We start from the raw sequence: 22,569 nt of genomic DNA, 5'->3' as shown, positions 1-22,569 counted from the left end.
CAGAACAATCTGTAATGAAAACTTGCATATATGTGAGAAGTACTGTTCTAAGTACTGTTCTAAGTGGGATTGAAGGCTGAGAAGGCCAAGGAGGAAGGAGCAGATATAAAAATGGACAAAGTCCTCACCACCTAATAGGGGATACAAAATCTTGGCAAAAATTTTATACAAGACAGTGTCTAAGATTCAGAAGCAACTAACTTAAAACAAACTTTTGGAAATATTCCTATTTTCTTTGGTAATTCCTATGACTATATTGTAATGATTATGTAGGAGCTTAAAGCCTAAAACAATCCTCCAAATGACAAATGTTTTCATCTGGAGCAATGCACTCAAATTACGTTGGACAAATGAGCAGAATGAATTTTTAAAATTACCATACACTGGGCTTCCCTGGTGGCGCAGTGGTTAAGAATCCGCCTGCCAATGCAGGGCACATGGGTTTGAGCCCTGGTTCTGGAAGATCCTCCATGCCGCGGAGCAACTGAGCCCGCGAGCCACAACTACTGAAGCCCGCGCGCCTAGAGCCCGTGCTCCGCAACTAGAGAAGCCACTGCAATGAGAAGATAACCCGTGCGCAGCAACAAAGACCCGATGCAGCCAAAAGTAAATAAAATAAAATAAATAAATTTATGAAAAAAAATTACCATATACTGACTATTTAACAGAAAAAGTGAAAATCGATATATCATCTTTGGATTTGCTCTCCAGTCATATAATCACAAATTAAGTCAAATTAAATAAGCCATTGAGCATTTATTTAAGCCAGGGTTTCTCAGTCTTGGCACTGTTGCTGTTTGGGGCCAGATAATTCTTTGTTGTAAGGGGCTATCCGGTGTAATATAGGGTGTTTAGCAGCATCCCTGGCCTCTACCCATTAGATGCCTCCCCTTTCCAGTTGTGATGACCAAAATGTCTCCTGACACTGTGGGATAAAATTGTCCCCAGCTGGGAACCACTGATTTTTAAGCCTTGGGAGAGAAAAGAAGAAAACCCCTGCTCCACCCCCCAACACATGTTTTAAACCTACCTTAGTTTTTTCCCCAGTTTTATTGAGATATAGTTGACACACAGCAATGCATATGTTTACGGCATACACCATACTGATTTGACTTACATACATAGTGAAAGGAGCTTAGTTTTAATCCTTATCAACTACTCATGCCTTACTGTACTTGCAGTATTTTGAAACTGTTTCTAGGGTTGCACTTATCACCGTTCATTATTATTTTAAAACATGAGGCTGTGTCCTTTCCTGTCTGTGAATTCTTCCAGGACAGGAACAGTGTTTTTACCTCGTCTGGATGCAGTGGAAGTCCTCAAGTTGTGTGACCTTTTGTGTTGGTTAAAGACAAGAAATGTTCTCAAAATAAGGGTTTCCCTGTAGTTTATTTCTTTTTAAGGATATGGAATATCTGTTTGCCTCATGCCTTTGAGATTCATAATTTTTAACTCATCTTAGACATCTCAATTAAAGTAAAAATGCAGTGACCATACTGACACTTCATGATAATTCAGCTTTGGGTAAGCGAACCAATTTATACTCTCTACCTTATTATTCCCACTTTTAATCAGAAGACACCTGTAGACTAAGTAACACAAGTCATTACGTTTCAGCGTCCTTCAGTTGTTTTGCCGAAATCAGCCTAGGCCTGGTCAGGACACTTAACGTCCACCAAGGGCGCTCTCCAGCCCCTGGATATTAATACGAACAGAAGCACACGACTTTCTGTGGGCGTGCCGTAGGAAGACCAGTCAGCAGATGTGTGTTAATTTTGGAGCCTTGACTTTTTCTCAGAGGAATTTAACTCCACCCCTCCGTCCGGAATGGAAAAACAACGCCCCCATTCCCGCCCTTCACCACCTCCTGGCCTCCTCCCACTTGTCCTTTGGTCTTCTGTTTTAGAAGTTCTGATTTTTCCTAGACAGCTAGAGGAAAGTCAGGTACCAAAAGTGGAGGTCTGTTATTTCATTCGTTCTGGTGGGACACGGGAGAGGCGATCACACTTTGTAACTGGCTCTCCAGGAGAGGACCAATGTAGCCCTGGAAACTTCAGCGCCTGCGTTGGGCTCCAGGTTTGATTGACAAGGACGGGCCGAGGGAAAGTGCGGGGGGGGCGGGGGGCGGGGAGGCCGCAGGTCGAGCCCGGGACAAAGAGGTTTTTGGCTGCCACCAAGGAGAGGGAAGGGCTCCTTGGGGTAACTGGCCTTTGTGCGCTAAGGGGCATTTCGTGAGGTCGTTTTCTCATTCGGAGAGAGGGCTGGCGGGCTGGCGGGCTGGTGGAGGCGGCCGGGCGGGAAGAAGGGCCCGGCGAGGAGAGGGCGCTGGGCCGGGGTGGGGACTGTGCCGTCGTCACGTGGCCTCAGCCACCACCGGCTTGGGGCTGTTCTTCCGGGTTGGAGGCGCCGCGCCGCGGGGCTGGAGCCCGGGTCTGCCAGCGCGGCGTCCCCTCGCAACCCGCGGCCGCCCCGCCTCCCTGCCAAGGTGAGCGTCAAGGCGACGGCAGCCCGGGCGCGCTCCTGGGGCGCAGCTGGGGAAGGGGCGCGGGGCTGGTCCAGAAGATCCCGGCGCCCGCGGAGAAGGAGACCTGTCAAGGAGCCGAAGGGGGCGGGGTCGGCAGTGACCCCGGCACGTGGTGGACCCTCGGGAGCCTTGGGCCGGGAAGGAGAACTGTGCCTCGAGGGCCCCCTTTCTTGTCTCGAGCGGGGGCGACGTGGAAGCAAGTGGGGGATGGTGGATTCGAAAACTGCGTCTTCGCTGAGGGCAGGAAACGAGGTGTCAGCTGTGCAGGTGCAGATTTTGGAGCTTTGTGGGGCGGCGGGAGTTGTACGGGGTTGTTTCAGGTTACAGGATGGAAGGAGGGAAGGAGGTCATAGAGGACTCTTGGTACGGGGTGCACCCGGAGAGGTGGCACCTGGACGCCCCGAAATTGTTCTTGAACCCGGAGGGAATTTGGGGTGGGTGACTGGCTGGAGACACAGTTGGTGTCGAAAGTTGTGAGTGTATGTCGGAGGCGGGCTGGTGGTGGTCGGGGCATGCCTCTATTGGGCCGAGAGTGGGGCCGGGGCTGGCAATGCGGGAGAGACAGCGGAGGGGGCAGAGCTGATTCGAACTCCGGAGGCGGAATGACTATTACGCCGCCTTGGCCAATCGGCTTCCGGGGAAGGTTATAAATAGCGGTCCCGGGCAGATGCCAGCAGGGTGGCAGTTTAGTTGCAGAGGGAGGAGCTAAACCCGTGGCTTTGGGCGACGTCACGCTGCCTGCCAGTCTAAGCTTTTGTAGGGTATTGTGTCCTTGGTTGGTTTGTCTCGTTTTAGAAGTGTAACTTGTTTAATAAAGTTGCAGGCGTCCTTTATTTGCCCTCTGGTGCAGGGAAGTCCTTAAGGAATCTGTTCGTAAGGAGTCTTGTAGGACAGGCTCTGTTAGGAACGGTGAGGCTTGTGTGCTTTAATTTAAAATATTTCGCTCTTCTCCAGGGCACCCCTTTTACTTGCAAACTTTGGCTTTTTTTTTTTTTTTTAATTGAATGGACAGTTTAGGATTGCTTTCTTATCAGCAAGTGTGCCCAGGCTGCTTAGCTTTGCTGATGGAATCACTTTTCCACAAAGCTACATAGCATTTAATTTTTAAAGGAAATTTCCTGAAGCTCCTTGGAGAATGTGTTCATAGATCCCCAGGCTTCAGGTTACCTATCCCTAGTTATTCATTCACTCAGTCAAACAATACTTGTTGATTTCCTCTATTTTGTGCAAGGCACTGGGCCAGAGGTAATACCAAAGTGAACACTGATAGCAATTAAGATACTGTGTCCTTTTAATCCTCACAATAACCCTATATGATAGGTGCCATTATTATTTTCCCCATTTTAAAGGTGGTGAAGTCAGACACAAAGAAGTGACTTGCCAGGGTGACACAGCTAATGCGTTGCAGAGTGGGGCCTTCCAACCAAGAGTTCACCCTCTTAGCCTCAATGCTATCCTCTCTCAGGTGCTTGCCTCCAAGGATTTTAATCTATTAGGGGAGATATTTACCAAAATAACTTACATTAAACGGCTGTATGAATGCCATACTAAAAAAAACAGTTTTTTTTTTTCAATTTTGAGTTGTAAAGTTTTTCTCCATTGCTTAAAAGCCATAGAAGACATGGATAATATAACAGCAGAGCTTTAAAGCGAAGATAGGAGAAAATGTGACAATCAAGGTGGAATACAGTTGGCTCTTGAATAAGGGCCCTCTGTATCTGCAGTTGCTCCCCATCCGGGGATTCAGCCAACCGTAGACTATGTATATTGTAGTATTGTTAATATTTACTATTGAAAAATAGCCGCCTAGGAGTGGACCCATGCAGTTCAAACCCCCGTTGTTCAAGGGTCAACTGTACTATCTTTGATGTAAACAAGTACTAGGCTGTGATAGCATGGTTCAGATATTCTCTGAATATCTCTCAGGGTCATTTTTATTTGATTTAGGCTTAGTGACATTTTCAAGTAGGCAGGGCTAATTTTCCAGGCTCCAGGCCATGAAATAGGACTTAAGCTTTAAAGCATTGCAAAATCTCATCTAATCATAAAACTTCTAGAGCCTAATGGGGTCCTAGAAAGGAGCTTTCCTGTGCTCGTTTTATAGATGAGCAGACTGCGGTGCTGAGAGATTCAGGTCAAACAGCGAGTGAGTGGCGGCAGGCTTAGACGATACTCGGCCTGTATTCTAGCCAGCTTTGTTCTTTTGCTGATGAGGTCTGGCTAAGCCTGACCAGTGAGAATGGTGGTTGTTGGGGAGCTGGGATGATCCAAGAAGAGAAACTAGGGTAAGTGGGGAAGTTGGGATAGGACTAGGTCCTTGGTAATGGTAGTTCAAAACCTCCCTCAAGACAAGAATTATCTTTTTTAAAAAAAATTTTTAAATTTAATTTAATTTATTTTTTTATACAGCAGGTCCTTATTAGTCATCAATTTTATACACATCAGTGTATACATGTCAATCCCAATCTCCCAGTTCCTCACACCACCACCCCCATCCCCCTGCCACTTACCCTGCTTGGTGTCCATACGTTTGTTCTCTACATATGTGTCTCAATTTCTGCCCTGCAAACCGGTTCATCTGTACCATTTTTCTAGGTTCCACATATATGCGTTACTATACGATATTTGTTTTTCTCTTTCTGACTTACTTCATTCTGTATGACAGACTCTAGATCCATCCACGTCTCAACAAATGACCCAATTTTGTTCCTTTTTATGGCTGAGTAATATTCCATTGTATACATATACCACATCTTCTTTATCCATTCGTCTGTCGATGGGCATTTAGGTTGCTTCCATGACCTGGCTATTGTAAATAGTGCTGCAATGAACATTGGGGTGCATGTGTCTTTTCGAATTATGGTTTTCTCTGGGTATATGCACAGTAGCGGGATTGCTGGGTCATATGGTAATTCTATTTTTAGTTTTCTAAGGAACCTCCATACTATTCTCCATAGTGGTTGTATCAATTTACATTCCCACCAACAGTGCAAGAGGGTTCCCTTTTCTCCACACCCACCCTCTCCAGCATTTGTTGTTTGTAGATTTTCTGATGATGCCCATTCTAACTGGTGTGAGGTAATACCTCATTGTAGTTTTGATTTGCATTTCTCTAATAATTAGTGATGTTGAGCAGCTTTTCATGTGCTTCTTGGCCATCTGTATGTCTTCTTTGGAGAAATGTCTATTTAGGTCTTCTGCCCATTTTTGGATTGGGTTGTTTGTTTTTTTAATATTGAGCTGCATGAGTTCCTTATATATTTTGGAGATTAATCCTTTGTCCGTTGATTCGTTTGCAAATATTTTCTCCCATTCGGAGGGTTGTCTTTTCGTCTTGTTTATGGTTTCCTTTGCTGTGCAAAAGCTTTGAAGTTTCATTCGGTCCCATTTGTTTATTTTGTTTTTATTTCCATTACTCTAGGAGGTGGATCAAAAAAGATCATGCTGTGATTTATGTCAAAGAGTGTTCTTCTTATGTTTTCCTCTAAGAGTTTTATAGTGTCTGCTTTTACATTTAGGTCTCTAATCCATTTTGAGTTTACTTTTGTGTATGGTGTTAGGGAGTGTTCTAATTTCATTCTTTTACATGTAGCTGTCCAGTTTTCCCAGCACCACTTACTGAAGAGGTTTTCTTTTCTCCATTGTATATCCTTGCCTCCTTTGTCATAGATTAGTTGACCATAGGTGCGTGGGTTTATCTCTGGGCTTTCTATCTTGTTCCATTGATCTATGTTTCTGTTTTTGTGCTAGTACCATATTGTCTTCATTACTGTAGCTTTGTAGTATAGTCTGAAGTCAGGGAGTCTGATTCCTCCAGCTCTGTTTTTTTCCCTCAAGACTGCTTTGGCTATTTGGGGTCTTTTGTGTCTCCATACAAATTTTAAGTTTTTTGTTCTAGTTCTGTAAAAAATGCCATTGGTAATTGGATAGGGATTGCATTGAATCTGTAGATTGCTTTGGGTAGTAGAGTCATTATCATAATATTGATTCTTCCAATCCAAGAACATGGTATATCTCTCCATCTGTTGGTATCATCTTTAATTTCTTTCATCAGTGTCTTATAGTTTTCTGCATACAGGTCTTTTGTCTCCCTAGGTAGGTTTATTCCTAGGTATTTTATTCTTTTTGTTGCGATGGTGAATGGGAGTGTTTCCTTAATTTCTCTTTCAGATTTTTCATCATTAGTATATAGGAATGCAAGAGATTTCTGTGCATTAATTTTGTATCCTGCAACTTTACCAAATTCATTGGTTAGCTCTAATAGTTTTCTGGTAGCATCTTTAAGATTCTCTATGTATAGTATCATGTCATCTGCAAACAGTGACAGTTTTACTTCTTCTTTTCCAATTTGTATTTCTTTTATTTCTTTTTCTTCTCTGATTGCTGTGGCTGGGACTTCCAGAACTATGTTGAATAATAGTGGCGAGAGTGGACATCCTTGTCTCGTTTCTGATCTTAGAGGAAATGCTTTCAGTTTTTCACCATTGAGAGTGATGTTTGCTGTGGGTTTGTCATATATGGCCTTTATTATGTTGAGGTAGGTTCCCTCTATGCCCACTTTCTGGAGAGTTTTTATCATAAATGCGTGCTGAATTTTGTCAAAAGCTTTTTCTGCATCTATTGAGATGATCATATGGTTTTTACTCTTCAATTTGTCAATATGGTGTATCACATGGATTGATTTGCGTATATTGAAGAATCCTTGCATCCCTGGGATAAATCCCACTTGGCCATGGTGTATGATCCTTTTAATGTGTTGTTGGATTCTGTTTGCTAGCATTTTGTTGAGGATTTTTGCATCTATATTCATCAGTGATATTGGTCTGTAATTTTCTTTTTTTGTAGTATCTTTGTCTGGTTTTGGTATCAGGGTGATGGTGGCCTTATAGAATGAGTTTGGGAGTGTTCCTTCCTCTGCAATTTTTTGGAAGACTTTGAGAAGGATGGGTGTTAGCTCTTCTCTAAATGTTTGATAGAATTCACCTGTGAAGCCATCTGGTCCTGGACTTTTGTTTGTTGGAAGATTTTTAATCAGTTTCAATTTCATTACTTGTGATTGGTCTGTTCATATTTTCTATTTCTTCCTGGTTCAGTCTTGGAAGGTTATACCTTTCTAAGAAGTTGTCCATTTCTTCCAGGTTGTCCATTTTATTGGCATAGAGTTGCTTGTAGTAGTCTCTTAGGATGCTTTGTATTTCTGCTGTGTCTGTTGTAACTTCTCCTTTTTCCTTTCTAATTTTATTGATTTGAGTCCTCTCCCTCTTTTTCTTGATGTGTCTGGCTAATGGTTTATCAATTTTGTTTATCTTTTCAAAGAACCAGATTTTAGTTTTATTGATCTTTGCTATTGTTTTCTTTGTTTCTATATCATTTATTTCTGCTCTGATCTTTATGATTTCTTTCCTTCTGCTAACTTTGGGTTTTGTTTGTTCTTCTTTCTCTAGTTCCTTCAGGTGTAAGGTTAGATTGTTTATTTGAGATTTTTGTTGTTTCTTGAGGTAGGCTTGTATAGCTATAAACTTCCCTTTCAGAACTGCTTTTGCTGCACCCCATAGCTTTTGGATCGTCGTGTTTTCACTGTCATTTGTCTCTAGGTATTTTTTGATTTCCTCTTTGATTTCTTCAGGGATCTCTTGGTTATTTAGTAACGTATTGTTTAACCTCCATGTGTTTGTGTTTTTTACATTTTTTTCCCTGAAATTGATTTCTAATCTCATAGCGTTGTGGTCAGAAAAGGTGCTTGATATGATTTCAGTTTTCTTAAATTTACTGAAGCTTGATTTGTGACCCAAGATGTGATCTATCCTGGAGAATGTCCCGTGCACACTTGAGAAGAAAGTGTAGTCTGCTGTTTTTGGATGGAATGTCCTATAAATATCAATTAAATCTATGTGGTCTATTGTATCATTTAAAGCTTGTGTTTCCTTATTTCTTTTCATTTTGGATGATCTGTCCATTGGTGTAAGTGAGGTGTTAAAGTCCCCCACTATTATTGTGTTACTGTCGATTACCTCTTTTATAGCTGTTAGCAGTTGCCTTATGTATTGAGGTGCTCCTGTGTTGGTTGCATGTATATTTATAATTGTTATATCTTCTTCTTGGATTGATCCCCTGATCATTATGTAGTGTCCTTCCTTGTGTCTTGTAACATTCTTTATTTTAAAGTCTATTTTATCTGATATGAGTATTACTACTCCAGCTTTCTTTTGATTTCCATTTGCATGGAATATATTTTTCCATCCCCTCACTTTCAGTCTGAATGTGTCCCTAGGTCTGAAGTGGGTCTCTTGTAGACAGCATATATATGGGTCTTGTTTTTGTATCCATTCAGCAAGCCTGTGTCTTTTGGTTGGAGCATTTAATCCATTCACGTTTAAGGTTAATTATCGATATGTATGTTCCTATGACCATTTTCTTAATTGTTTTGGGTTTGTTTTTGTAGGTCCTTTTCTTCTCTTGTGTTTCCCACTTAGAGAAGTTCCTGTAGCGTTTATTGTAGAGCTGGTTTGGTGGTGCTGAATTCTCTTAGCTTTTGCTTCTCTGTAAAGCCTTTGCTTTCTCCATCGAATCTGAATGAGATCCTTGCTGGGTAGAGTAATCTTGGTTGTAGGTTCTTCCCTTTCATCACTTTAAGTATATCATGCCACTCCCTTCTGGCTTGTAGAGTTTCTGCTGAGAAATCAGCTGTTAACCTTATGAGAGTTCCCTTGTATGTTATTTGTCATTTTTCCCTTGCTGCTTTTAATAATTTTTCTTTGTCTTTAATTTTTGCCAGTTTGATTACTATATGTCTTGGCATATTTCTCCTTGGGTTTATCCTGTGTGGGACTTTCTGTGCTTCCTGGACTTGGGTGGCTATTACCTTTCCCATTTAGGGAAGTTTTTGGCTATAATCTCTTCAAATATTTTCTCTGGTCCTTTCTCTCTCTCTTCTCCTTCTGGGACCCCTATAATGCGAATTTTATTGCGTTTAATGTTGTCCCAGAGTTCTCTTAGGCTGTCTTCATTCCTTTTCATTCTTTTTTCTTTATTCTGTTCTGCAGCAGTGAATTCCACCATTCTGTCTCCAGGTCACTTATCCATTCTTCTCCCTCAGTTATTCTGCTACTGACTCCTTCTAGTGTAGTTTTCATTTCAGTTATTGTATTGTTCATCTCTGTTTGTTTGTTCTTTAATTCTTCTAGGTCTTTGTTAATCATTTCTTGCATCTTCTCGATCTTTGCCTCCGTTCTTTTTCCGAGGTCCTGGATCATCTTCACTATCGTTATTCTGAATTCTTTTTCTGGAAGGTTGCCTATCTCCACTTCATTTAGTTGTTTTTCTGGGGTTTTATCTTGTTCCTTCATCTGGTCCATAGCCCTCTGCCTTTTCATCTTGTCTGTGTTTCTGTGAATGTGGTTTTTGTTCCACAGGCTGCAGGATTGTAGTTCTTCTTGTTTCTGCTGTCTGCCCTCTGATGGATGAGGCTATCTAAGAGGCTTATGCAAGTTTCCTGATGGGAGGGACTGGTGATGGGTACAGCTGACTGTTGCTCTGGTAGGCAGAGCTCAGTAAAACTTTAATCTGCTTGACTGCTGATGGGTGGGGCTGGGTTCCCTCCCTGTTGCTTGTTTGGCCTGAGGCAACCCAACACTGGAGCCTACCTGGGCTCTTTTGTGGGGTAATGGCGGACACTGGGAGAGCTCACGCCAAGGAGTACTTCCCAGAACTTCTGCTGCCAGTGTCCTTGTTAGCACGGTGAGCCACAGCCCCCCCACCCCGGCTCTGCAGGAGACCCTCCAACACTAGCAGGTAGGTCTGGTTCAGTCTCCCCTGGGGTCACTGCTCCTTCCCCTGGGTCCCTATGCGCACACTACTTTGTGTGTGCCCTCCAAGAGTGGAGTCTCTGTTTCCCCCTGTTCTGTCGAAGTCCTGCAATCAAATCCTGCTGGGCTTCAAAGTCTGATTCTCTAGGAATTCCTCCTCCCATTGCCGGACCCTCAGGTTGGGAAGCCTGACGTGGGGCTCAGAACCTTCACTCCAGTGGGTGGACTTCTGTGGTATAAGTGTTCTCTAATCTGTGAGTCACCCACCTAGCAGTTATGGGATTTGATTTTACTGTGATTGCACCCGTCCTACCATCTCATTATGGCTTCTCCTTTATCTTTGGATGTGGGGTGTCTTTTTTGGTGAGTTCCAGTGTCTTCCTGTCGATGATTGTCCAGCAGCTAGTTCTGATTCTGGTGCTCTCGCCAGAGGGAGTGAGAGCGCGTCCTTCTACTCCACCATTTTGGTTCCAAAATCCAAGAATTATATTTTATATATCTTTGTATCTTCCTCAGTTCTTGGCATAGATTCAGTGAATGTTTCCAGTGGGTGGCTGAATTCTGAACTTATTTGCTCTCTGTTCTCAGCCATGAATAACCCTAGAAGTGACCTATGAATGAATGAGGAAGGTATTTATTGACTCAGGAATGCTTTAGGACTGCGATGAAATGACATATATGGAAATGCTGTGAAAATATAAAACCTTCTATTTGAATGCAAAGAATTATTCACATTTTTGATTGCATGCCTGAACACATCTTGCATGCTCCCTCTTCCTTAGCTTTTTTCATAGTATTCTCGCCTTCTCAAATGCCTTTCCCTTCCTTTTCTTAGCCTTGTAGGAGGACATGATCTCCTTTGATGCCTGGAACTTTGGATTTGTGTTACTCTGCTTTCTGTGTTATTACTTGTTGACTTTTCTTATCTCCAAGTCTGTGACCTATTCCAGTTTAATTCTACAGATGCTCCTAACGGCTGTGCCTCTGAGACTCAGCCCTCAGTACATGTTTGTTGAACTAAAGGACATCTTAAGAATAAGCCCTGGGCTTCCCTGGTGGCGCAGTGGTTGAGAATCTGCCTGCCAGTGCAGGGGACACGGGTTCGGGCCCTGGTCTGGGAAGATCCCACATGCCTCGGAGCGGCTGGGCCCGTGAGCCACAGCTGCTGAGCGTGCGCGTCTGGAGCCTGTGCTCCGCAACAAGAGAGGCCGCGATAGTGAGAGGCCCGCGCACCGCGATGAAGAGTGGCCCCCGCTTGCCGCAACTGGAGAAAGCCCTCGCACAGAAACGAAACCCAACACAGCCAAAAATAAAATTAATTAATTAAAATACTTATTAAAAAAAAAAAGAATAAGCCCTACCTGGATCGAGCACTTCTGTTCCCATTGTTGCTTTCTGGTGTTTGTAGGAAGTTGCTTCAGGGAGTTGTGGCAGTAGTTATGACATAAAAAATGAGTTAGACCCTTCTTCCTCTGGAAGCTGGAAGTATGTTTATGGAGTCTGCTGGGTTTGGGTGCTGGACCCCAGGAGGGCCCGCATGATGGGGCAGAGCCTAAAGGCATAGTTAGTGGAGTTAGCTGAGGTTGATTGATAGAGTTCCAGGTCCTCTACTTCTTCCCATTTTTGAAGGAAAGAGAGCATTGGGAGTCAGGGGGATGGTGGGAGTGCCTTCCATGTACCCCTGGGGATCTGCCACGGAGGGTGGTTGAGGTAGCCACTGAAGCCTCAGAAACAGCAAAGGTCAATGACACTTCACCTAGCTCAGTTAGAGCTGGCAAAAACTGGCCACTTGTGGGAACCACTGAGAGAATTCCTAGTTATGCCCACATCTGCAAGCACAAACCTATGTGATAAGGTTAACCATGGAATTTTTCTTTCTTTTTTAAAATTGGAGTCATATTCCATGCATGTTTAATTTTCTTGTGATGTACACCTAACAAACATGAATCTCTCATTCACTGAGTCAATCTGGGTTTGGGGGGGTATCTCACAGGATGAATACCCTGCTGCACTGAAAAGTATGCAGGTGTTTTCTGTATAGCACGGTGGCTAAACAAGTACTACTGTATTGTACAGTATTTTAGACAATCTAAGGGAAATTATTGGTAATTTTGATTTTATGCAATTTTTGCTGGACAAGCTGACTTAGACAGTAACTTTCATGTACGATGTGACTGGACTTTATAGCATTTTTTTTTAACTTTCCAGCTACATTAAGGATCAATTAGACTTATGTGACCTAGGCTTGGAATTGAATAGTGAGTTTATAACTGCAATTTAAGTGGGAAACGAATTCCAAGTTTTAAATACCTGAATTGGAAACAAACTTTTGAAGCATCTTCTGTAAGTAAAGGACTTGGCAAATAAATTCATTGTAGATGCCCACATTTAACTGTTATTTTCCAACCTCTTTGAATTAGCTGGGTTTTTTTTTTTTTAATGTTTTTGATGTACAAAAGGCAAAGTATGTTTTTCTCAGCACATAAATGTTTCGTTTTCTTTCCTTTAGTGATTTACCTTCAAGGAAATTGGGGATTCAGAAAGTTGGGAGCTCCTGTGAACATGGCGAACCTACTGAAAACAGCGGTGGCTGGCTGTTCCTGCCCTTTCCTTAGCAGTTTGGGGTCCTGTAAGGTTCTACCTAGGAAGAAGGATTTTTTACGAACATTTCATACACATCAGGCGCTGTGGTGTAAAGCCCCTGTAAAACCAGGTAAAGTCTCACTTCATGTCATGGGAGCCAATAGATCTCCTGATGATAGATAAAATAAGGCACGCAGTTTTACAGCCCTGTGTTTGCCAGTGATCATTTTGAGTAAAAAACGAAATGAGTGCTTTCTTATATTTTCCATGTATGGAAGTTCCTGACTGTCAGTGCTAACAGAAAAGAAAATATAACAGAAAAAAAAAAAGTCAAATCAGTTGAGTTGTACCCAGGGAACTATTGCTCATAGTATCTATTTCTCCTAGCAGCTCTTCCTCTTTCCTGGTCGGTGTTGGGGAATTGTACATATATGGCTCAGCTATGCTCAGGAATTAGGAACTAGGTGTATTAATTGATCTTCATTAATGTTTCTTGATTTAGTAAATGGCAACTTCATCTCAGTTGCTCAGGTCAGAAACCTTGGAGTCATTCCAGATCCTCATAATCGGTATAGGTCAGCTCTACCTTTTATCTAGAATCTCTCCTCTTCTCACCATCACCACTGTTATCATCCTGGTCCAAGCCACTATCATCTGTCACCTGGATTATTGCATTAGTCTTCTAAGTGGTCTCTGTGCTTTCTACTTCTGTCCCCGACAACAGTCTGTTCTGTACGTGACAATGAGAATAATCTTTTTAAAATGAAAGATCATGTCACTCTTCTATTCAAAATTTGCAACTAACTTCCTAGGTCACACAGAGTAAGAGCTGAAGTCTTCTAGTGGCCTACAAGGCCTTCCTTGCTAGGACCTCCACTTGCTTCTGTTCTGGGGTGCAAGCCAGAAGGAGGAGAGTATCAAAGGGGAACCTTCTAAGCTGAGTCAGATCCCTTTAAGCATCTTGCCCAGAGACCCTCCTAGCACTCTGTCTACACCTCATTGGCCAGAACTCAGACAGGTGGCAATATGTAGCTCTAAGGGAGACTTGGCCATTTAGTTTTTTATTCTAGATGGCAACATACTCAAATAAAAATAGCATTCTGTTATTTTTAGGGGAGGAACGGCGTGGTTATTTGAGAGAAACCAGAAGTCTTTGCCGTATAGAATAATTCCCTTTTTGTTTGTAGGACTATTTGTGCATTAAGGACGCCTAAACTGCTAGGTTTTTTGAGTTCTTATGTCTGCCTTTTGTAGATTTCACAGCTCTTTTCTTGTTCTCTCATGATAAGTCACTATTGGCAGGGTACCTGCCTCTGAGAGCCCTCAGCCTTATCTTCAGATTTTTTTAAAGTGTTCTGAAAAGCCAGATTATCCAGTGTGATAAAATTGTGTATAAAGTAAAAGTCAGTAACTACTTTGAGCACATGGGAATTGTCCTTGTGAGTGAAAGCGCGGACTTCAAGATCTCTATATCAACTATGCATAAGACTTTTTTTGTTTGTTTAATTTCTGGTTCTTGACTGTTTCCTAGATAATTATTTTTTAACCTCTAAAAGATGAGGGTCCTATTTATTCCTTAATATAACCACACTTTCATTACCACATTGAAAAGCATGAAAAGTAATTTCAGTCAGTTTTCATATTTTCTCAATTTTTTCTTTTCTCTTTTTTTTTTTTAACAGTTGCCTTGTCCAAACAGGGTCTCTTTTGATCTGTATGTTCCTCTTCTCTGTTTTCTTTTTAATTTATTTTTTGAAGAATTTAGTTGTCCTGTAGAATTTCTCACATTCTAGGTTTAGCTTATTGAATTCCCTTGGTATTATTTAACCAGTTTCTCTGTCGCTTGTATTTTCTGTAACATTTAGCTAGAGGTAGAGGCTTGATCAGACTCAGGTTTGCTTTTTTTGGCAAGTGTACTTCATAGGTGATGCTGTGTACTATCTGTTGCAGCACATCAGGAAGATTAATCAGTGAGTTTAGATGCTCTCAGTGTGATCCATCTATTGTGAAGTTCCCATCAGTTTTTCACTCAAAGGCTGTAGCAGTCATTTGATTGATGATCATTAACTAAATCTGTGATTTTATCAGGGGCTTTAAAATGGTGATATTCTATCATTTTATCTTCATTTATTAGCTAGAATTTTTCTATTAAAAAATCTTTCCCTGTATTACAGTCATCCCTTGGTATCCATGGGGAATTGGTTCTAGGACTTCCCGTGGATACCAAAATCTGCGGGTGCTCAAGTCTCTTATATAAAATGGTGTAGTATTTGCACATAACCTATACACATCCTCCTGTACACTTTAAATCATCTTTAGGTTACTCATAATGCCTAATACAATCAAGTTTTGCTTTTCAGAACTTTCTGGAATTTTTTTTTTTCTTTTTAATATTTTTGATCTGTGGTTGGTTGAATCCGTGGATACGGAGGGCCAACTGTATTTAGTTACCCTGAGATTGTACTGGAAGGGTGGGTAGATGTTTGATTATTTTCCATTATTTACTAGTTTTGCTAATCTGTTCGTTTTCTTATGTATACATTTTCTACTTCTGCTGTAACAGATGATCACAAACTTACTGGCTTCATATAACACAAATTTATTATTTTACACTTCTGGAGGCCAAAGTCTGAAATGGTTCTCACTTCCAGAGGCTCTAGGGGAGAATCTGTTTCCTTGCCTTTTCCAGCTTCTGGGGACTGCCTGCATTCCTTGGCGCATGGCCTCTCCCTCCGCCTTCCAATCCAGCAGGATAGCATCTTCAAATTATTCTTTGACTCTGATTCTTCTGCTCCCTTCTTCCATGTTTAAGGACCCATGTGATTACATTGGGCCCACCCAAATAATCCAGGATATTCTCCCTGTTTCACGGTCAGCCGATTAACAACCTTAATTCCATCTGCTACCTTAATTCTCCTTTGCCATGTATTGGGTTCTGAGGATTAGGACATGGATATATTTGGGAGACCATGATTTTGCCTACCACACCTTACTTTCTCCAGAGTTGACCAATGAAGCTTTTAGAAAATATCTTTTGAATATTTTATTTTTTGAATTTTGAAATATTTATTATTATCCTGAACTCATGGATTTTAACATCTTTATAGATGTATTTTACTACATTGCAATTAATTATCCTTTTGATGCTCAAATTGGCTCATATTTGGCCAGCAGAAGCCCTTTGTGGTTGGATCCTAAATCCTTTTGATATGACTTCATTTGTCTTTGGTAGCTTCCTTGGCTTATATGTAGGACCTAGATAATTTGAGGTTGTCAGATAAGTGAACTCCAGATAAGTTTATGTAATTTAATTTTGCACATTAATTCAAGATATTTGCCAGCTTTCAATTATTTTCCTCCCTCTCTTTTAAGTAGAGAGCAAGATTCAGCATATGTTTGCCTTTGGCTTACTATCAATTATTACTGCTTAAACAGTGTGGGATCTAAGACTGTATGTCCAAATGCAGCTATTTTAGGTTGATTTAGTCTCTCTAAGGTCTCAATAAATTACTCTGTAGAGATAATTTGATTTATTTTTTTATTATATGTATTCAGAGTTTAGATTGCTAGAGTGGCTTTTCTAAACTTTAGTAAAACTTATATAGAAGCAGATGCTCTTCATTAAAAAAAAATATCTGTTTGTGTCCATATATTGAGTAAAACAACAGAAGAAACTAGTCTACTTTAGCTAAGTCTGGTCTGAACCATATATAAATAATTTAACTCTTGTGTTATACAGGTTCTTTTGTGTTGCAGGCAACACAGTCACATCAGGTTATATTTTGTGATGAGGGTTTATTTTTACGGATTCTTGGGAAGTATGGGAGCCCAGGAAACCCTTCATCTACTTCTTGGAAAAGTGGGATGTTATTCTGAATTTATTTCATAGCCATGACTCCTCTGCATGTCCACTAATGATGTTTCTACTACTGTGGCTGCTGACCTCCCTTTGATTATCTCATGGCTGTGTTTATGAATAGTTGCTGCACCATTCTACTCTCTTTGTCCTTTTTGGTGGGTCTTGCATCCAGACTCCCTTTGAGAGAACCTGATTGGGTTGGATAGTCATTGGCCAACATGGAGTGTCCTCGGGCAGAGTTCCTGTATAAGTCATCTCATGGGCTGCTGGTTTTCCTTAGGTCTGGCCTGTAGGCTGTTATCTCTGATCCAGCTGCCAACCCCTGGTCTAATCAGTTGTGGCCAAGAATGGAAGGTCTTAAGATACAACACTTGGAAATCTATGAAGAATCGCCTGTGGCCAAATTGCCAAGAAAAGGACTTTGGGTGTGGCAGGCCATCAAAGTGTCTAGTGTAGGATTGTTTTTCAAAATAGTTAATTACTTCTGTCTTCCTTAAAGGTAAAGACCAGGAGACTATAAACCTGAGAGAGTTAGTTAGATGAGTGGGGTTAGCCTGTTGAGTGGCCTTTCAACGTATTTTTCCCTAAGAATAAACTAAGCTAGTTATAGGCCTTGAAGAGAGCCATTTGGTTAAATAAAATATTTAGGATTTTCAGGAGAGTGGGTATAAAAATTTCCAGTCATCTTATCAAAAAAAGTCAAAAAATTATGAGTATGAATCAGGAACATCATTTTGAACAGCAACCTGTATGTACAGTATATTTTGAACAGACTGCCCGTTTCTGTTTTCTGAACCGTATTATTAAAACACTGAATTTTGGTGTTGTTATTTACCAAATTTTTTTTTTTCACTTTGTTGTAGGAATTCCATATAAGCAACTGACTATTGGGGTCCCCAAAGAGATTTTCCAAAATGAGAAGCGAGTGGCATTGTCTCCTGCTGGCGTTCAGGCCTTGGTCAAGCAGGGTTTTAATACTGTTGTGGAATCAGGTGCTGGCGAAGCTTCCAAGTTCTCAGATGATCACTACAGAGCAGCAGGTGCCCAGATCCAAGGGGTGAAGGAAGTGCTGGCTTCTGATTTGGTGGTCAAAGTAATTATTCCTTTCCCCCTTCCATTTATGGCATGCTGACTTTTCTAAATCTTCTTGTAGAAAGAATAAATTACCTCTTCTATGCTTATAGTTTTTCATACTTTTAAATGATGCTTTTTTTCTCAAAGAAATGGTTGCATGTTGTGAATATTCTTCATGTTCCAGTAGAACTTTTATCAGGCAATGTGACCTATATTTAACCATGAGAAAAGAAGAAGTGATCTTCCTTTTTACATTTGCTATGTGGAAATTCCCTTCTTATTGCCTAGGGAAAATTTGCGGTACATGGTTCCTATATGTCCACAGTACCCTCAGGTGAGTGTTTAACTGCTTCTAGAATGGAAAGGAGGCATGGAACTCCTCCTGGGACCGAATGTAGAATGATCTACAGGTATGTTCCTGATACCTTGAAGGAACAGTGATTTAACTGACTTAGGTACTATTTCTAGAGAGGGAAGACTATTCTGGAAAAAGCAATGTTGGGCTTAGAGCAGCCTTACCTGCTTTAATAAAAGGTCCTAAGGTAATGTGTAATAGAGGTCTATATGCTAAAGAGCTTTACAAATAAAATCTTGAGTAAAAAATCATGTAGAGAAAAGAAGAGAGACTGTATCTGAACATTAACTTAAATCCTAAGCCTTCTGTAACCAAGGCAAGTAAGGAAGTATGGATTAAATAAGCATGATTATCTGGTTAAAATAAGCTTCTTACTTTTTCAGGATAGACCCACTTTTTTTCTACATTAATTTCTAAAGGGGAATCAATAGCATAGTTTTTTTTAACATACAGTCCACTGAATAACTTGGGGTCTTAAATAGTGTTTTTTTTGCAGAGACACAAAACTTTTCTTCTATAGAAAATTAATAACAATATGATATGGAGATAAATAGTAATTCAGTTTAAGTTTTTAAGTGTTTAGGTATAGTGATACTTGGTAATGTAACTTGGTATAATAAAAGAGCTTAGAGAAAATAGAAAAATGAGTATAATCCATTCTAATGTATGTTCTAGTGGCCAAAACCTTTTGAGATGTCCCACAAAAAAGGATTAGTAGGGTGCACATAAGTTTTAGAAATGCTCTGTGTTCCTTTTAGGGATTCACAATGTGTATGAGCGTGTTAAATGCACTGAGAAATCCTACAATATAAAAACTTAAGTAACCTTATACTTGTACTAATAAACTACTTGATCTTAGGGTCTGTTTTTTGAGTCAAGTCTGTTAATATCCTGAGGAGCTAGTGACCCGAAAAGCACCTTCAGGGAAACGTTCTAGTGGCTTAACTCACTCAGATGTCAACAGTCTCAGCTGAGCATTTGATAGGGGCCAGGAGAATTAATTCAAAGTTGTCCTCTAATTTTTATTAAATCTATATTATAGATTCTCACTGAGGAAAAATAGACCTTGTCAGAGAGTCTTAATTAAAGTCCAGAACCTAAAATCACATGCAGCACCAGATCAACAACTGAAATGGGAATAGCAGATAAAGGTGTCTCATAGGTAAATTGAGATGAAATGCTGTGAAATGACAGTATTGACCCAGTGTTTGTGTTTCTGTTTCCTTTTAAAACATAAGTCTCAGAGCTGTTTTTTTTTTTTTTTCTGTGCTTACTAGCCTAAAAGCACTACTGCTGCAAATTGGGAGCTAATGAAATGATATAATTTAAGATTGATTTTAAACAGGGATGTGAAACACATTTTAAAACACCTTTTTAAATGGAATTTTAAAAAATTTGGCTTGAAAAAGTGGACGTTTGAAACTTTCAAGCATGTGCAGTGTGTGTTCATTGACTGATACTTAACAGAATATATTGTAGCTTTTTGCTTAAACCCAATTCAGTAAGGCTACTAGTTTGAGTTGTGTTCATCTATAAATATTCTTGTGGAATTTTAAGGTGACATAAATTGATACATATTACCATGAATATTTTAGTTTATGTTGTTCTTAACTTCTCACCACTCCAAATGTTTGTGCTTGCCAAAATTAATAATAATTGAATCTTTGAACACACAACAAAAACTTCCTGCCTGTTTATTCTAATGTGTCTTAATTTTACCAGAGTAATAGATTTTGGGAGAACAGATTTGTTGTAGAACCTACATATTTTTTTACTGCTCTACCTGTCATTATCAAACCTGTCCCAACCCTATTTCCAGGTATGTGTGCTCCTTACTCAGACCAGGTCATAGGTTCAGTGAGACGATAGGTGGCATAGATCTTTGTGTGCTTTATTTTGTTTAGGAATTGAGTCAGAAATTTATTGCTGAGAGATTACTTCTGGAGTGTTATTTCAATCATGGCATATTATTTTAATTGTTTTGTTTACTTAAAAATATTATAAAGGCATTTACATTTTTAATTGGTGATGACTTTTTTCTCAGGTGCGAGCCCCTATGCTTAACCCAACGTTAGGTGTTCATGAAGCTGACCTTTTAAAAACATCGGGAACACTGATTAGTTTTATTTACCCAACCCAAAATCCAGACTTGCTAAATAAACTTTCCAAAAGGAAAACTACAGTTCTGGCGATGGACCAGGTTCCAAGAGTCACAATTGCTCAGGGATACGATGCGCTAAGCTCCATGGCCAACATTGCTGGGTAGGTTGATTCTTTTCCATTCCCGCTGGACAAAAGCACAATGGTGCTATAGAAATACTCTCACTGTAGCTCTTCTCTCTTACAATGATTTTACTTGTAATGATTGTTGGAGATTGCAGCCTTCTGAGAGTGCACTTAAATAATTTTTAAGACTTGTATTGTTTCACAGTCATCAGTGGGAAATGACTCTTCACTTTGCATGCTATTGTACACTACTTTTTAATCTTCATGGGGAGAAGGGAAGTAGTATTTCCTTCCACCAAAGGAAATGACTTTTTTTTTTAATGAAATGCAATATCTTAATATCTGTTTTCATGAAAAACTGTATGGTAAGTAAACCACAGTGTTAGTAATTTCTAATTATCCAAAAACCTTAATAGAGTAAACTCATATTTTACTGAAGTCGATAGCAAGGGTAGTGATAACAATTTAGAACAAATGATTTAAAATTCACATAGATCTAGTACTGTTTTTCAGACTGTTAGTCATAAAGGATGAGAAAGGGAAAGGGTGCAATGTAGAAAGTCTTATTTTTAGTTTACTAATTATAAGGCTTCTGAGTCTATGCTAAGAAAGTACTTCTGACTTCTGAATACATAATGTCCCAAATTTTGTTCTTTGGAATTTATCTGTTCTTTAACAGGGATACACTGTATTTCATGTGTGTGTGTGTATATATGTGTATATTTATGTATATATTAGGTTGAAATTACTGTTTTTTTCCTCAGTTTTATTACAGTATGACTGACATAGAACATTGTGTAAGTTTAAGGTGTAAACAATGATTTGCTATATATATATATATATATATAGTGAAATTATTACCACAATAAGTTTAGTTAACATAAATTGCTGTTGTCATAGGGTCAAAAATGGTTGGATATTAGCAGTTTCATATGGTTCAATCTAATGTATACATATTGGTAGATTTACCATTTTAATTAGGTTTTACGTAGGTAAATTCATAAAATATTTAATGAATAGGGAAAATGCGTGCACTTGAGGAAGTTTCATCTGGTGTCAAAACCCATATTGATAACTGAGGGCTAACTATGGCCAAGATGGCAATAAACTTCATTCGCCCACCAGCACTAATGCATTCCCCATTGATTGCCTGGACCACTGTGTATAAAAGAATTCCAAGGCCCAATCAGCTCAGAGGAATGTGGCTGTGACTGAGTAACCATGCCTGCCACGGGGCAGGGATAGGAATAACTATGTGAGTACAGTGTATTGCTGACTCTGCCTGGAGAGTGGGAAAAATCTGGAAGTCAGATGATGCTTATGAAATCAGCTCATCTAAGAAACCTGTTGAATTAGATTTTAAGCATGAAAACTATTAGTAGTGACAAATTGCTAATATGAATGAGGCACCGACAAATGAAAATGTTTAAAAAATAACACGGTGCATGAAAAAAGACTAACCTGAATAGACTCTTAAAGCTAACACACGAACTGAAAGTTTTCTTAGGTTTCATATCTTAGATGTAGCATATCAAATGTGCCACAGATTATACTTTGGATTTCAACTTGTTCACATTTGATATAAATGAGATGCAGTAAACAAAAATGACAAGTCAACAACACATTTTGTTGTCCTTATGTAATATGGCAAGTGGTTGGTTTGAAGATATTTCTTGTGATGTGAATTAATACTAAGGGACAAAATAAACTTTTGTCATATTTATTTAGTTTTGGAAGAGTTATGCAATGCGGGACTTAAAATTTTATATAGGAAATGTACAACGTAAAGTTTTAAGGGCGCTGTTGATTTTTGTCATGTGAAATGCACATGTGTGAAAGGTTATCCCAACCAATAGCTCTAGATCAGTGGTTTTCAGCTGCAGAATCTTTTGAGCAAATGAAATATGAAGCAATATAAACAAATCCAATAAGAACAGAGTGGTCTTCATTGAATTGAGGGATGGAAGGGTGTCTAGAAACATTCTCTCTCCGTTCTCCATCCCAACCACAGTGGCCCCAGAGTTGGCTGAAATTTGAACTTTTGGGGATCCAGGGACACAGTTTAAAGAATCACTGTCTTACGTCCTGAGCTGATATATGCAAAAGGCATAGTTTGAGATGAATCATCTAGTATACTTACCCA

General features: G+C 40.0%; 1 protein-coding gene across 5 annotated transcripts in view; it reads left to right on the top strand.

Moving 5' to 3' along the window:
* Positions 1-1,853: 1,853 nt before the first annotated feature.
* Positions 1,854-22,569, top strand: part of NNT (nicotinamide nucleotide transhydrogenase) — a 95,741-nt gene continuing 75,025 nt past the window's right edge. The window contains exons 1-5 of one of the 5 annotated variants that reach the window (XM_082455873.1): positions 1,872-2,076; positions 12,538-12,672; positions 12,839-13,042; positions 17,635-17,864; positions 20,245-20,462. In XM_082455873.1, coding sequence (XP_082311999.1) covers positions 12,892-13,042; positions 17,635-17,864; positions 20,245-20,462 — 599 coding nt within the window. In that variant the 5' untranslated portion in view covers positions 1,872-2,076; positions 12,538-12,672; positions 12,839-12,891. Of the gene's footprint in view, positions 2,077-2,338; positions 2,792-12,537; positions 12,673-12,838; positions 13,043-17,634; positions 17,865-20,244; positions 20,463-22,569 lie in introns of those variants that run through there. The other 4 variants (XM_082455874.1, XM_082455870.1, XM_082455872.1 and 1 more) reach the window with 4 other exon arrangements.

Source organism: Balaenoptera physalus (genome assembly GCF_965194825.1).
Source record: "Balaenoptera physalus genome assembly, chromosome: 3".
Lineage (NCBI taxonomy): Eukaryota > Metazoa > Chordata > Mammalia > Artiodactyla > Balaenopteridae > Balaenoptera > Balaenoptera physalus.
Note: the sequence above shows the minus strand (reverse complement) of the source record. Positions and strands in the feature narration are given on the sequence as shown.